Source organism: Anneissia japonica, unplaced genomic scaffold (genome assembly GCF_011630105.1).
Source record: "Anneissia japonica isolate Jap-2015-1 unplaced genomic scaffold, ASM1163010v1 scaffold250_len512249_cov173, whole genome shotgun sequence".
NCBI classification, from domain to species: Eukaryota; Metazoa; Echinodermata; class Crinoidea; order Comatulida; family Comatulidae; genus Anneissia; species Anneissia japonica.
The window spans coordinates 493,413-510,030 of NW_022687603.1; the positions used below are offsets into that span (position 1 = coordinate 493,413).

General features: G+C 34.3%; 1 protein-coding gene and 1 long non-coding RNA gene across 2 annotated transcripts in view; one reads left to right on the plus strand and one right to left on the minus strand.

The window, feature by feature from the left end:
* The window catches only part of LOC117120489, a 13,059-nt gene extending 5,664 nt beyond the window's left edge, over positions 1-7,395 (minus strand). Inside the window, exons 1-4 of the long non-coding RNA XR_004447367.1 lie at positions 6,681-7,395; positions 5,973-6,031; positions 5,259-5,338; positions 4,560-4,675 (exon numbers count right to left, since the gene is read on the minus strand). This is a non-coding gene — a long non-coding RNA (uncharacterized LOC117120489). The remainder of the gene's footprint in view (positions 1-4,559; positions 4,676-5,258; positions 5,339-5,972; positions 6,032-6,680) is intronic.
* A 40-nt stretch (positions 7,396-7,435) lies between these two features.
* LOC117120328 (uridine phosphorylase 2-like) lies at positions 7,436-14,111 on the plus strand (the record flags this gene model as incomplete). Its single annotated transcript, XM_033265353.1, has 3 exons — positions 7,436-7,619; positions 10,408-10,568; positions 13,965-14,111. Coding segments are annotated over exons 2-3 (267 nt in total), but the record flags the coding sequence as incomplete, so codon positions are not given.
* Between the last annotated feature and the right edge of the window lie 2,507 nt (positions 14,112-16,618).

The window sequence follows — 16,618 nt, forward strand, 5'->3', positions numbered from 1 at the left end:
TCCCCTTTGCGATCCCCATCAGATCCCCATCAGATCCCCATCAGATATAATATTATTATCAATTATTACTATCGTCATCATCATCATCATCATCATCATTGTTATTATTATTATTACTAGTAGCAGTAGTATTATTAAACAAAAATTTAAAGAAACTGGAAAAAGCATAAAACCGAAATTGAACCACAGTATCGCATTTCTATCTTAAAAGACCTGGCCTGAGATTTATGCATTTAATTTTTTTAAAAATCACGCTTAGGCCTATGTGTTCTATTGGCCTATGTATAACGTGTACTGATGCATATTTACATAATAATAATAACAATAATAATAATAATAATAATAATAATAATAATAATAATAATGATGATGATGATGATGATGATGATGATGATGATGATGATGATGATGATGATGATGATGATGATAATAATAATAATGTAGTTTTATATAGCGCACATATCCCGGTCTAATGTGAGATGCTCAGGGTGCTTGATATGTGGACTAATACATGTTTTAGAAGTATTCATTTTGAGTGATCCCAGACGACCCCGTTTTGCCAATACATTTTTAAATATCAATAATTTAAAAAAGAATAGAATACAATAGAAGGCCTCCTTTGGGACGTCCCTATAAATTATGTAATTAAGGGGATACTTGTCGGTGAGACGAGGGGCAAACGTTTAACTCTACAGCCAACCCCTTAAGTCAATTAAAATAAAATTACAAAGAATCATTATCATCATTATACGAAAACATGCCAAAAACCCCTATAAAGGTGACTATTTCACGTTTTTCGTTATTTTCCCCTGAATAGGGGTACTAATATTCAGGGGACACTTTTTTGGTCCCAAAAGTGTCCCCTTAATATACTGGGGTTCTACTGTACTACAAAAAGTTACAATGGCAACCAGCCCCTTCTTCGTTATTCTTTCAACTCTATTTCAGACTCAATATGTGGTCCCTAGCAGGGCCTATACAAAATAAACGTATAAATAAAGAATGAGATGACAATATGAGCGTCATCAGGATAACATTAAAGATCATTCATTCCATTTTAAGCTGAGGATGAACAAAATTTAGCTACTAGTGAAGTGGATACGATAAGAAGAAGACTTACAAATATATACATAGCATTTATATTATAATCAAAATACACACATACACAGACCATGTTATGTATGAAATGGTGACAAATAATGGAATATTCACAAATGGACGTCATTTTAGCACCCTACAAAGCCAAAAGGTTTTTTTTTGGAAGGACTATATTTTTGCTTTCGGGTCCGGTAAACATACTAAAATAATCATATGAAGTTTTATATCAGTCTCTAGCTGATAAAATTTACTCCAAGAATCCGTGTGCACCGTTTCAAACAATAGAACTGTTTGGGAGGTAGAGTGAGAGAAACAAGTTTGAAACCGTCAAAAACAGCAAATTTCTTGTAATTTCCTAAAACAGGAGAGGAGGTGTCATAAAGCGGTCACGGTCCTGTAAACTACAGGCCTACAACAAATTTGCTATTTTTTTAAACAGTTTGTTAGAGAAATGATTTCCAAAACATAATCCACTTGCACCGTTAATTGGAAATCATAACTATTGGTAAAACGTAAGCCTTATAATTTTCTAACAAAAATGACCATTTTCTCCAATGGTTAGAGGGGAAAAATGTAACCCTGGTACCAAATAAGACAACCTTTCCAGTATATAACTAAAGATTATTCAATTTCCTTAATTTTGATACAATCAATATCTGTTTGTTGACTAAGATATCAGTTTGTTATGCCACTGTCGCGCTACATACATATTTTAATATTAGGTGTCCTCACCTCCGTTAAAAAAGGACTGATCTGCCCCTGCCGTTTTCGGCTCTGTGTAATACAACATAAGATCTCGAATAAAAAATATTATGACCATTAGGAGGATTACTCACTATATCAAGTTAAAATTGGGCCCCCAACCCGGGCGAATCAGGTGAGAATAGTTAAGGCCACATGGGTGGGGCGGACCATGTCGCACCCATATGTTTGTTTTATTTGTTTTAGTTCGTTTAAATTTTTTAATTTTTAAAAATGAAACAAACATTTTGACATGCTTTTATCATGTAAAAACATGTTTTAACCGAACAGTCTAAACAGAAATAGGCTCTAATAATCCCAACAACAAAAACACGGTATATGAATGCCGTACTGTATTACCGTAGTTATTCGATTAAATCACCGCTTTTATTAATAACACCCCCACCCCCGCGTTTATTTGTATATGTATACGTATCCATTTTATACCAAAAAAAACAAAAAAAAACGCCTCCCTACGGTTTAGTGTGAGTGTGAAAGTGAAGGTATGGTGAACATAACGGCGTTAAAAAAAAAAGACAACGGGTGTTTTCATTATGGGCCTGATGGCTAACATGAAGAGGGAGAACGGACTAGACTCAAAACCTGAAAATATCATAAGGCATGAGGGCGCTACTTAGTGTTTTGGAATTCCTTGTTATCTTTTTTTTAAATAAAAGCATGTACATAATCGATCGCGGCATGAATGAAATTGGTTGATAAATACAACAGCTGTGTTTAGTGGTCGGACGTATTGGACACGTCGCATCTCAACACTGAACTTGGTCTCCTAGCTAACAGACTAGGTAAGTAAAAACAAAATATTCCCTGATAACACACATTGTCATCTTATTCAATCTTAGCCTTAGGTTAGGAGACCAGCCTCCGACACACCCCCGGTTTATCACCATGAGTGCGTATACCTGCCTAGTAACTGTTACGATGTTTATTTACTGACCTTACATTGTAAGCTGCTCAGGAACTTACTGTGCGACCTTTTCTTAAATTAAACCACGACCTTAGACTTATACAAGAGGAGGCTGTGATTTGCAACGCTCGGCCAGACTCAAGGACTTTTTTATTGTACGGTATTTTTAAATATTATTTTTCACAATTGATGGTGAAGGCTACGGAGGATTGGCGTTCCTTTGTTCCCAGACAGCTTTGTCATTGGTTATTAAAAAAAAAATAGATGCCTTTAAAGATTGTTTATTTTTTTTTTGTGGGGGGGGGGGCATGTATGTAGGCCTATCCTATATCACCAAGATAAATTTTATAAAATCAATTGGAATTTTATTAATCTTTCTTTTTCTATACCCACTGATATTTTGATATAAGTTTAAAAGAAATTTAGGCCTGTAGATAGATCAGCATCAGCAGAGATCCAGAGAAAAATCTGGGAGGGGCCATTTGCCATGCGAATCACTGTGCCTGAATTGGTAGTCCATTGGAAAATAAAACTTATAGAGGTAACATTGAAACATGATTTCAATGTTTTCTATCTTTTTTTTCTGTACCCTCTCAATTAATAAATAAATTAGCTTGGTCATGGTTTAGTGGTTAAGAAGCCAGGCTAGTTACCTGGAGGTTTGTGGGTTTGGTTCCCACCCAAATTATTTGCAAGATTTTTTTCTTAATTATTTGGGAATGTACAAGTATTCATTACGATTTACACATCAGGTAGGACAAAAGATAACTCCATAAAGTGATTAAAAAACATTCATAAAATAAACAAGGGTATAATTTAAATCCCACACAACTTAGGTTGATCAAGTTTCTCAAGACAGTTTAATACAAGTTTATGCCACGACATCTTTCAATGGCTCAATTTTCATATCAAGTGAGAGTCACATATACTGAACACTAGCAAAGGAGTAATGTAGTTTAATATTAGGTTTATAGATGGTAAATAAGTCAAATTTAACCCATACCATTGATAAGTTAATTATCATTTATTGAACTCATAATTGCATTTATAGATTCAGTAATACTAGATTGAAAATGAAATAATTTTTCGGATATAGATTTCACACAAAATTGCAAAATATGAATTGTCAAATGGTCAACTTAACTCACTGTGCATAGAGTTGGCACATAAGAGGTATGGAGTTTTATTTGTGGTTTAATATTGAAGGCATGAATGAGGTGGAGGTTTACAGGGGTGGATCCAGAGATGTCCAAAAAGGGGGCCGGAAGGGGTCCGAAAGTTGGGCCGATTGAGATAACAATACCTGAGGGTCTGGGGGCATGGCCCTGTGAAACCTCTGTGTTTTAGACGCCCGAAAATAACCTCTGAGGTCTTTTGGGCGAACAATTTTTTCTTTTTCTTACTTTCTTTCTTTGACTCTCTGAAAGGGTGGGGTGGGGGGGCAGAAGGCCCCCGGTCCCCCTAAATTCGCCTCTGGTTTAATCGTGGTACATTTGAAAATAAAAAAAAAAATGTTATATACACTGTTAATATTCATTATGGCAAGGTGATCTACTTTATTTAGCTGGTGGATATTTTTTCTAGACAGGTCATCTTACAACATATTTTTTGCAAGCATCTTTATTCAGGGTGTAACCATTTAGTGACTAGCACTTCTTTTCAAGGAAGCCTGGTTCATCTCATCTTAATTTCCCTCATAGCAGTGACGGTTTCTTTTCTGTAAAATTTGGTTGTAACAAAACATGCTGCCTTGTTTAAATGTTCAGCCTCAATTAAATATGCATACAGTACTTACTGTTGTAAACACCATATGCCAACAATTCTTTCCAGATGACTAATGTAAATTGGACCTCAGTTTTCTCCAGTCAGTCCGACAATATTCTGATTCCAGAACTCAATAATTGATAGTAGCTTCACAAAAAAAAAATGAAAATTTGGAATTTCCAGGTTACAGATATGTCTGTTCAAACTTCACCTGATTTAAACCCAACCCACTTCATTTTTGTCCAATCAGACAAGCAATCTAGTGATTGACATTTTAGCATTGTGGAGAATTACGGAGGTGATATTTTCCCAGAAGAGCAATATTGCACTACCAGTGGCAAATCCCGGAATTCAAAATTTAATTGACCATTTTTACTGTGAACTGTTCAGAATTGATTGTACTAATCACAATACTAACAAAAGCTTTAAAAAAAAATTGAATATTTTGGAATTTCCAGTTTATCAAAACCAGAATAACTATCACCGTCTCCTTCCTTTCACCATACTGAAACAATTATAATCCAGATAATATAATAATAAATGTATAAGTCATCCAGTAGGAAATATTTGGCACCAAAGGAAGTTGGTAGTCAGACTTCAAATGTGAATCAAATGCATAACTTTTTTTTTTCATGAAATTGGCCCACTTCACTTCCTTCCAATCAGATGACGCATGTTGGAATATCCAGTTTAATTTGTTTAATACCCAAAAAAACCCCTTCAAACTTACCATATTTAGCCATGTTGATTAAGCAAGTGATTAACATAACCCAGCCATATCACTGTCCTCCAATCAGACAACAAACCCAACTTCCGAATCCAGTGATTGACATTTAGCATTGTTCAAAATGAGGTGGGATTTAAAAAGAAGAGCAAATTATACAGATACATTACACAAGTATTAACGAGCAGGCTTTAAAGAAGATTGTATTTTGAATAATATGTAAGTATTGTTTTAATTGATCATTTTATACTGTCAGTTGTTTAGAATTGATGAAACTATCATGGCACTGATGATAGAAAATGTATTATTCAAATTAAAAAATGTGAATATACTGATATGTTGATATAGGATCCTGTAATAATGGGCACAGAAATGTGCTGCATTGATATATTGTACTACATTGACTGGGATGCAAATATTTCAATTCCCCACAGAAGAAGACATTGAGGCAGGGAGAGGAGCAATGGGAAGGGAATGTTGGGCATTATTTATTTGGATAACAGTTTTTCAAGATTACCAGAAATATAGCAACCAATATAATTATTCCTCCTACAGCCAAAACTATCATGCAGTTTAAAATGTGGGATTTTAGAGGTCATTTTTAAAGGTCTAATTTTTTATCACATTAGATTTTATTTATATATACAAATGTATACTACAGTGGCTAAAAGCATAAAACTTTACCGATAGCAAATTTAACTACTATGGTGGAATACTTACAGAATACAAGCACAATAAATCGAATGAGTCGGCAGGAACACAAAATTAGTAGAATCACTCTATTTGCCAAAACATAAAAATTTCATCAGTACAAAAATAGTCTCGAAATATAAAATATTTTTTTATACAAAACATAACAAAAGTGTCAAAGAAAGGAACAGAACAGAAACCCTAGGTCCTGTCTTTAAAATGGGACAAGCAAGGGAAATGAAGACAGAACACAATCTATTATTCTGCCGAATAACCAGTAGTGCTACGACTGCAGGGGCGGATCCAGAGATGTCCGAAAATGAGGGCCAAAAGTGAGGGCGATCGAGACAACACTACTCTAGGACCCTGGTTCTTAATTCATTTGTTTGAAGGGCCAAATTATATTTAGAGTCACAGGCCAAAAATAATCTCAGCTTATTTGAAGGCAATCGTTATAAATTTGGGAGAAACTCTTTCCGCTGATATACTGTAGATCTATTTGAAAGTTTTTTTTTTTTTTAGCAATTTTGAAATTATATTAAGGGCCTATTTTTAAATTGTACTAGGCCTACACCAGCAGTCATGAGCCCATGACCTATAATTGGGACGAGGGAAATTTATGTGTGAACGTGTCATCAGTCTAGAAGTCGTCAGTCAAAATACAAAAAAAATTTCCGCATGTACACAGTACGCATTTAGGACTAGAAAAATGTATTTAAATATGCATACAGTACTTACTGTTGTAAACACCATATGCCAACAATTCTTTCCAGATGACTAATGTAAATTGGACCTCAGTTTTCTCCAGTCAGTCGGACAATATTCTGATTCCAGAACTCAGTAATTGATAGTAGCTATCCAAAAAAAAAAAAATGAAAAATTTGGAATTTCCAGGTTACAAATATGTCTGTTCATGACTTCACCTGATTTAGCCAGATGAATTAAAGTGATTAACATAAACCTAGCCCACTTCATTTTTGTCCAATCAGACAAAAATTCTAGTGATTGACATTTTAGCATTGTGGAGAATTCCAGAAAATCAATATTGTACTACCAGTGGCAAATCCCAGAATTCAAAATTTTATTGACTATTTTTATTGTGAATTGTTCAGAATTGATTGCACTCATCACAATACTAACAAAAGCTTAAAAAAAAAATTGAATATTTTGGAATTTCCAGTTTATCAACTATCAAAACCAGAATAACTATCACCGTCTCCCTCCTTTCACCATACCGAAACAATTTTAATCCAGATAATATGATAATAAATGTATTAGCCATCCAGTAGGAAATATTTGTGGCACCAAAGGAAGTTGGTAGTCAGACTTCAAATGTGAATCAAAATGCATAACTTTTTTTTTTTTCATGAAATTGGCCCACTTCACTTCCCTCCAATCAGATGACGCATGTTGGCATTTCAAGTTTAATTTTTTTAATACCCAAAAAAAACCCTTCAAACTTACCATATTTAGCCATGTCGATTAAGCAAGTGATTAACATAACCCAGCCATATCACTGTCCTCCAATCAGACAACAAACCCAACTTCCAAATCCAGTGATTGACATTTAGCGTTGTTCAAAATGAGGTGGGATTTAAAAAGAAGAGCAAATTATACAGATACATTACACAAGTATTAACGAGCAGGCTTTAAAGAAGATTGTATTTTGAATAATATGTAAGTATTGTTTTAATTGATCATTTTATACGGTCAGTTGTTTGGAATTGATGAAACTATCATGGCACCGATGATAGAAAATGTATTATTCAAATTAAAAAATGTGAATATACTGATATGTTGATGTAGGATCCTGTAATAATGGGCACAGAAATGTGCTGCATTGATATATTGTACTACATTGATTGGGATGAAAATATTTCAATTCCCCGAAGGAGAAGACATTGAGGCAGGGAGAGGAGCAATGGGAAGGGAATGTTGGCCATTATTTATTTGGATAAAGGTTTTTCAAGATTACCAGAAATATAGCAACCAATATAATTATTCCTTCTACAGCCAAAACTCTCATGCAGTTTAAAATGTGGGATTTTAGAGGTCATTTTTAAAGGTCTAATTTTTTATCACATTAGATTTTACTTATAAATACAAAGGTATAGTACAGTGGCTAAAAGCATAAAACTTTTACCGATAGCAAATTTAACTATTAGTAGTAAAATCACTCTATTTGCCAAAACAAAAGTTTCATCAGTACAAAAATGGTCTTGAAATATAAAATATTTTTTTATACATAACATAACAAAAATGTTAAAGAAAGGAACAGAACAGAAACCATAGGTCTTGTCTTTAAAATGGGACAAGCATAGGAAATGAAGACAGAACACAATCTATTAATTTATTCTGCCGAATAACCAGTAGTGCTAAGACTGCAGGGGCGGATCCAGAGATGTCCGAAAGTGGGGGCGAAAAGTGAGGGTGATCGAGACAACACTACTCTAGGGCCCTGATTCTTAATTAATTTGTTTGAAGGGCCAAATTATATTTAGAGTTGATCTCACAGGCCAAAAATGATCTCAGCTGATTTGAAGGCAAATGTTACAAATTTGGGAGAAACTCTTTCCGCTAAGATACTGTAGATCTACTTGAAAGTTTTTTTTTAGCAATTTTGAAATTATAAGGGCCTATTTTGAAATTGTACTAGGCCTACACCACCAGTCATGGGCCCATGACCCATAATTGGGACGAGGGAAATTTATGTGTGAACGTGTCATCAGTTTAGAAGTAGTCAGTCAAAATACAAAAAAAATTTCCGCATGTACAGAGTACGCCTTTAGGACTAGAAAAATGTATTAATGAGCACTGCCTTTTGATACACCAATTTTTTATTACCCGGTAAACTAAGAATGCTATCAACGAATCACAGTGAATAGAACAAAATACAGAAATGGAACCTGGCGGCACAAAAGTCGGGGTAATGCTATGACTTGAAAGGAAGTAAATAACGAAACACAATGATCAGAACTAAACACAGAAACAGAACTTGGCAGCACATAATCTTGTAGGACTATTTGTACAAAGCACTGTTTTTTGGTTCACTAGCTTTTTATTATCATGTAGGCTTACAAATGTAACGATAAAACCCAATTGACGTATTGCAAAATAACCTTAATTTAGTTGTGTTTACCTTTATGATCTAACCATAAATCAGGACTCTGTAATCCTTAAAATGTTACTTCCTCTAGGCTGCTATGTTAAATTTAGCAGTGCTAATAAGAGTACCAATCTTAGGAGTTGTTTTATAGTTTGGTTTATAGGGTTTCATTTTAATTTTAGATCTGAGCGGGGTAACCCCTACATCATGACACATATTTGTCTTGTTTGAAGCACACATTGAAGTATATGACCACGGAAAGAACCCAGTGATTGATTTTAGTTTTGTGCTATTTATTCCATTTATGGCCTATATGTCATCTTGCTCATCAAACCACTCCTTGCACATTACCCAGGGGTTGCATTTTTTTATTTAGTTCATCAAAAATGTATTCATCAAACTTTTATTATGTTTTAAATATTTTTTTTTTATAATTTTGTTTTTCCTCACAGGCCAAATTAATTTGCCTTGAGGCCAAATTTGGCCCGCGGGCCGCTATTATGATCCAGGGCAATAGGGTGTCCAGGGGATGCCTCAGCGAAAATTTTGTTTTCTGGATGCCCTCTAAGTAGAGGGTATAAAGTAACCTCTAAGATTACAGTAGGCATTGCAGGTTAATTATGATTTACAGCATACTAATGCATTATTAATATACTGTGGGCTTTTAAATATATTGTCCCCTGAAAATTTAATGTTTTTTATGAACTTGTAAACATATGAATAAAATAGATCTTAAATCTTGAAATTTAATGTGACTAATATTGTTCTTATGTTCTTTATATATTTTTTTAATAACTTACTTTAAATTAGCAACTATATGTTTTAATTGATTTTTTAAGCGAGAATCCAGAAGAAAGCAATTTTTGATATGTTGTAGGACTAATTTTTCTAAGACACAAAACGTTTGACGAAAAACTTGAGATAAAAAGATGAGATAAAGATTATTGAATATTTTAAAACAGGGGGAAAGTTCCCAATTTCCTCATCAAACAAACTGTTTGTGTATTAGAAAAATCATTTGTACAACATATCAACATTTGTTTTTCCTCTGGAGCTTGACTTTAAGGTTTTTTTTTCAGATTGAATTGAATGCGGTTGCATTATCTACTAGCGTCAATCCGGTTTTACACTAGGCAAATTTATTCCCATTCCTGAGCACTGAATGGTTTTGTGCATTTTTTTCTCTTCGCAAAAAGTAGAAATAGTTTGAACTACTGATTTCGCAGAATCGAAAAACTGTGAATGCGCATGCACATGAACTGAAGCCTTTGATTCGCGCAAAATTAGCTTGATGTAAAACTGGCTTTAGTGAACGTATTTTGCATCACAAAATGTATGCATCTCAAACTTGCCAATTAGTTTTCAGATTCTCGTATTGAACACAGCATTTCTGTTGTACGATGGCAAACAGAGATTGGAAACTTCCAAATGAGAACGTTTTGAAACAACAGGAGGATGTTCTCTACCACATTGGCTTCACAACAAAGGACGATCTCCCGAAGCTTTTTGGGGATGTTAAGGTACGTAGGTCACTACAGAATTGTATTTAAGATAATTTTCTAAATCTCTGTCTATAATACTTTATACAGTATTTCAGCAATTTTGGAAAGCCATTCATTTTATTTATTTCTTAAATCTTCACTTCATTCATTTATTGATTTTTAATTCTGTCATAATACAATTATCAACCTATTTTTAGTTAAAAATTTTAGATTTATTTCTTTATCATCACATCATACAAATAACATAACAATTTTTCATAAAAAAAAAACCATCTTAAAATATATCAGGATTCTCAATGAAGTCTTGAATATAAGCTGGAATTGGAAATAATGCCGTTTACTCCAGTGTGGTTATTGCAATATCTTTGAAATGGGGCTGAAAGTCATCATGACAAACATTTCTTCATTTTCAGTGTATTGTGTAATATGTTGTGAATAATGTTAAATCACATGATACTAACTTTGTTATGGAGAAACACTTTACTTGTAATAAATATGGATAATATTTGTGACCCAAGATCATAAAAGGGCTGTAAGCTCATCCTCAGGCCGAAATACGTTCTTGTTATGATGGCATAGAACATATCATTTACCTTTAAACGACAGTTAAATAAACTCAATCGAGTGTGTAGAAGTAAAGTTATGACAGTTTAAATAATTATCATCTTATCAACTTTCTTAAATCAAGTTTTGAGAAAAAAATATAATATTTTCAGCAGGTTTCTATTCATTTTTCACTAACTTGCATCTGAAAATGGCTAAATTTTACCTTTTACAAGTTGGAATTTTAAACTCAAACTACTTCAGGAATAGTAAGATTTAAATAGAAATGCGTTATTTATTAAACAAAAATCCAATTCACACAAAATTCACATTCTATGGCCTATTCTGGATATTGAGGCTTGTTTCTCAATACAGCGTGGTGCGAGTTTACAACCCTTTTATGATCTTGAGTCACATTTTTCTCAAGTATGCATTGACCCCACTGTGTTGCAAAGGGTGATATGAAATGAATTTTATTTTTGACTACTTGACAATATTGTCTTTCTTTTGACATCTTTAACTATTGTCTTTCTTTTGACATCTTTAACGGGGAAGGGTGACTGGACAGGTGGGGGGACGATTTTTGAGGGAGTGCACCCACACGCCCCCTTCATATGCCACTGAAAAAAGCATCTAAATATACTGTACATTTTTATGGAAAATATTTAGGCCTATTGTTTATCTCAAGCAATAATGCAGAAAAATATAAAGTATTGAAAATAAGGAAATAAGTATGCTTGGGAAATTCCCAGTATGCTCACACACCCCTTCATACGCCACTGAAAAAAAAGACATCTAAATATACTGTATATTTTTATTCAAAATATTTAGGCCTATTGTTTATCTCAAGCAATAATGCAGAAAAATAAAAGTATTCAAAATAAGGAAATAAATATGCTTGGGAAACAAATGAGTTTGATTAACATTCAATTTCCTGTAAAATTTATTGACATTTAATTTCAGTAATGGGCCAAGCTAGAGCAATTGCCAGGCATTCCAGTAATGTTTTTATGTTTTATATTTTATCATCATCTTTCTTCGAACATGAATTTCATGTGTTATGAACCGGTGAACATATGACGAACAAAACAAATCTTAAATCTTGAATCTTGATTATGAGCCAGATTAGATGTGTATAAGAGACAGGTGCTGAGATAAATATAAGACTCAACGATAGGTCGCATGAATTAAAAAATAATCGACGGCACAAAGAACTTTCTGTAAAACATTTTGCAGAAAAAAAGTCTTTTAGAAAACATTCAGTTTCCTGTAAAATGTTATTGATAATTAATTGATTCAGTAATGCCAATCATCAGAATTGTATTGACAGACTGAGCATTGGGGCAGCGAAAGGTGGGAGAGAGAGGAGGTCAAGATCCCCTATTTATTTTTACAAAAAGACTGGTGTGCTGCCAGCAGGGGCCTCCGTCGGGGAAAAACCACAACTCGTAGGGGAGAATAAAAAATACATGTATTTTATATGTATTATAAAATCCAAAATCGATTAAGTAAGCCTTTAAAACCCCAAAATTATTTTTCGGGGGCTTCTCCCTGTACACGTTTGAGTGATGCCTGACCACGCCTACTTTTTTCATTGGGGATATTGGTCCCCCGCCAGGGACATCTGACCCCCCTGTCGAGCAAATCCTGGCGCCAAATATGCATAAAGATGTTTTGGCCCGCAGTTAACTGACCCACCTTTATAATAGAACTGAAAGGATAAGAAATAATTACATAAATGTTTTGGGAATTTCCCAATATGACAAAGTGGCCTTATGTTCTGGTAGACATATGTTCAACAAAATCTTTAAATTTCCTGTACTGTATGGGAAAAGTGATTCTATGTTATCTATGTTAATGATGTTCAAGGTAACCAATTCCATTGTTAAACAAAATGTACAGTGATTTTGTTTCCACATTGTCTATTCTACAGGTCGATCTGTGAGTTTCAAGATTGCAATAGGCCTACTATAATAATAATATTATTATTATTATTATTATTATTATTATTATTATTGTTATTATTATTGTTGTTATTATGTTAATAAAACCTACCTTTAAAGGAAACTTAGACAATGGAGAAATTAGAGAACAATTAAAAAAACAACGTTAAGAGGAAAATTACATGACGTTAAGGGGAAAATTACATGACGTTAAGGGGAAAATTACATGACGTTAAGGGGAAAATAACACAAACGACATTTTATTTAAGTCCGATTAAGAGAAATTATTATTACTGTTATTATCATTATTATTACTTTGTTACCTATGTTATTTGGCAGGGGTCCCAAGTGTCCTGGAACAAGCGGGAGCCTCCCGCAAACTGGGACGACCTCCCGCAAGCAATCAAGAATCAGTGCCTGGGTATCACTAAACATTTTAAGAAAGTTGATAGCCACTGCAGATCTGTGTAGGATTCAAAGAGACGAGGGAGAGCCAGCCCGGGCCCCTAAATCTTTCAAAATTACAAAAAAAAAGTGGGAAAAAAGTAAAATTATATTCTAAAATTTAAGTCTGAGCAAGTCAATTCAACAACTGCATTGGTCTGAGAGTGTCGTTTCTGGCCCTCTAGAGGTGCCATTATCATAAATTTTTCATATCCCAGCCCCAACCACGGTGAGATTGAGGTGTACCCTACATCTGTGAAAGTCCCTCTCTGCCTGTGCCTCTATTTTGGATTCTTGGATCAACAATTGCAGATCTCCCGGAAATGAATTCTTTTAATTTGGGACCCATGTTTATGTTCAAGTTTTTACTCTGATTCTATTTTCAAAGTCAATGTACAGTGATTTCCACATTGTTTATTCTGCAGGTTGATCTGTGAGTCTTCAATATTTTTTTGAAAATTTAAAGTTTCTTTTGTTTTACTAGTTTGTGTGCATGGGAGGTAGTGCAGGCAGGATGCACCAGTTTGCGAAGTTCATGCAGATGGAACTCAACAAGAATGGTGATCTACAAGACTTGTGCAGCACCGATCGGTTCTCCATGTACAAAGTGGGTCCAGTGCTGGCCGTCAATGTAAGTACATTCGCTGATCCAAGGAGGTTCAGTAGGTTTGGATGAACCCCACTCTGATGAAAAGTAAACAAAAATATTTGGTCCTGCTAGAAACAAGGCATGCTAACCTACAATACCTATGCCAGTTTTGTTGATCGGATAGGTTAAGGCTTATCCTACTTACCTTCAGTTAAGTAATATTAAAAACACTATTTTTTGTTCTACCATGGTTTGGCGTCGTAAACATTCAAGTTATTTTTGTACGAAAGTGCGTTCTTCAGATCAAGGCAAAATCTTACTTCTGGGGATCTTTGAAATGAAATAATATACTTTCGATGTCTTTTTTGATATGTTTTTTTTTCTGTATGTATACAAACATAAGGCCAATTTACTATAACTTTCAAGAGAGGAAAACCTTGAATATTAAAGAATTAAAAGTAACAGATCCCTCAGAAGTCAGTATGCTATTTTCCACCCATCTAAGAATAAAAATGCTTCAAATCCTGGAACCGCCCAAAAACAATAGAACAGCAGTTCTATTTAACAGATATCTGTAATTTAACCATATAAGGTTATGATGTGCCATGATCAGGCCCATATAATGATTTTGATTGGCAGGAAAAGCTGAAGTACCCTCTTGCATCATGAAAGTTTAAACTTTTAAAGTCCATCACCAATTTCAGGTTTAACTTCCCTCAAGTCAGTGATAAACATGATGATTAAAAACTACTTTTGTCATGCTTATCACTAACTTCCCGCAAGTCAGTGATAAGTATGAACATTTTTTTTAATATAACCTTCCTTTTTATCGTTGGTTTTAAGTAGTCACAATATAGTTCATGATTGCTATTGTAACTATTTTTAAACATATCATCAATTGATAGAATTTATCAAAGGACTTTTTAGAAATACTCAATGCATCAACAATGCTAATGTAATGATAGTGTACTTCCGCATACCTAACGAATATAACCATAGGCTGCCACTGGTAAAGTGAACATACTGTAGCTGTTATCAGGTTTGTTATCAGCCTCAAGTGCCACTTACCCATAGCATGAGTAGCAGATAGAGAGGGGGTGTCAACAACTGCCAGAATGTCCTATTGACGTGTTGATGGGTCCCAAGTTAGAAGAACCCATTTCCGGGAGATTCGTTTGATGACATTAGGGGTGCTATATATTCTATGAGGAAAAAGTGTAGGTACCAAACGAAGGACCTCGCCCATCATGATAGGGACTGCCCGGAAATGGCACTGTCAGACTGCAAAGAATAATCGTTAGCCAAAGTTTAGACCTAAATAAAACAAAAAGATTTGTTTTTTACTGAATTTGCTGAAGATTTAAGTGAATTTCTGGGAGATTTTTGCTGTTTGCGGGAGTGCGGGAGACCATACCGTTTTCCAGGAGACTCCCAGGAGTTCCGGGGGACTTGGGACCCCTGTGTTGAATAGCAGAAATGTGGAGGGGGTGTCAACAATTTCCAGAATGTCCTATTGATACGTGATAAGAGCAGATATGGGGAGGAGTGTCAATAATTTCCAGAAAGTCCTATTGATACATGATAAGTAGCAGATATGGGGAGGGGTGTCAACAACTTCCAGAATGTCCTATTGATATGCCAACAACTTACGGAATTTGCGTAGCGTATTTGTGGAGATATGTCATGAAGAACCTCTAGAATGTACAAGAGGCTATGACAACCTCTGGAATGTCCAAGAGTATTGTAGCAGATATGGTAAGAGGTTATCAACAACCTCTAGAATTTTTGAGTAGTATAAGGGGAGGGATATCAACTACTTCAGGAATTCTGTAATGTCCTAGTAAAAGGAGCAGCATATATGTGAGGGAGCTGTAGGGAATTTGCATAATATTAATATTAATATTATTATTTCCGCCAGGAGATATATGTTTTCTGTCATGTAAATGTGTGTGTGTGTGTGTATGTCACGTTATGGTGTTTTCGTGTGTGTGTTGTGTTCACAATATCTAAAAAACCGCTACACATATTTAAATGAAAGTTACGGAGAGTGTTATGTACGAGCCAAAGGATCAGGTGATTGATGAAAGTGTAGTGATGATCCAAAGTAAGGTGTGGATATGAGGACCGTTCAAAAGAAAATTTCCCAGAAAGATATTTCAAAAACTAATCAACTGATTTTAATGAAACTTTGATGACTAAGTCACAAGGTAAAAAGTTTTATCATCGTCATTGTTGTTGTCCCCACAGTTGCCATCATCACTATTCATTATTAATGATAATTATTTATTTATTGTTATTTATTAAAAAATTATATAAGGTGCATATAAATACTGTACTATAGAAATGGTTTTACCTGTGATTTACTAAATGATGATATATTAGATCCATTTTTTAGTGTTTTAAGCCCTTTTAAAACAATCAAACATGTGACATGCCTAAAAATATGGTCATGATGACATCACATCATGACCATATATAGACACATCATGACTATATATGGGCGTACAGCAAAGATACTAGAAATACAAGATAGAGTTCTCGCATTGTAA